The sequence below is a fragment of the Penaeus monodon genome, chromosome 28, assembly GCF_015228065.2.
Source record: "Penaeus monodon isolate SGIC_2016 chromosome 28, NSTDA_Pmon_1, whole genome shotgun sequence".
In the NCBI taxonomy this organism is placed as follows: Eukaryota; Metazoa; Arthropoda; class Malacostraca; order Decapoda; family Penaeidae; genus Penaeus; species Penaeus monodon.
Window position 1 is genome coordinate 530,954 of NC_051413.1, and position 253 is coordinate 531,206.

At 53.4% G+C, this 253-nt stretch overlaps 1 protein-coding gene across 1 annotated transcript in view; it reads left to right on the forward strand.

Moving 5' to 3' along the window:
- Positions 1-10: 10 nt before the first annotated feature.
- LOC119591247 (60S ribosomal protein L12-like) overlaps positions 11-253 on the forward strand; it is a 4,828-nt gene continuing 4,585 nt past the window's right edge. Inside the window, exon 1 of the mRNA XM_037939957.1 lies at positions 11-165. Coding sequence (XP_037795885.1) covers positions 129-165 — 37 coding nt within the window. The 5' untranslated portion in view covers positions 11-128. The remainder of the gene's footprint in view (positions 166-253) is intronic.

Here is a 253-nt window from a genome sequence, read left to right on the forward strand (position 1 = left end):
GATCACGTGACCTCCGCGACGCTTCTTCCAGGACGAAGGCGATTTTCCGGATCGGTCTCCCTTTATCCGAAAACATCCGCCTGTCGGAGCCCCTCATCCGGCCGCTGGTGCTGCAAGAGACATCCACAATGCCTCCGAAGTTTGATCCCGAGGAGATCCACATCGGTAATATGACGGATTTGGGGGATATTTTTGTTTTTAAGTCGAGACGCGTTGTCGGTTGGGACGAGGCAATGGCGCTTATCTAGTATCA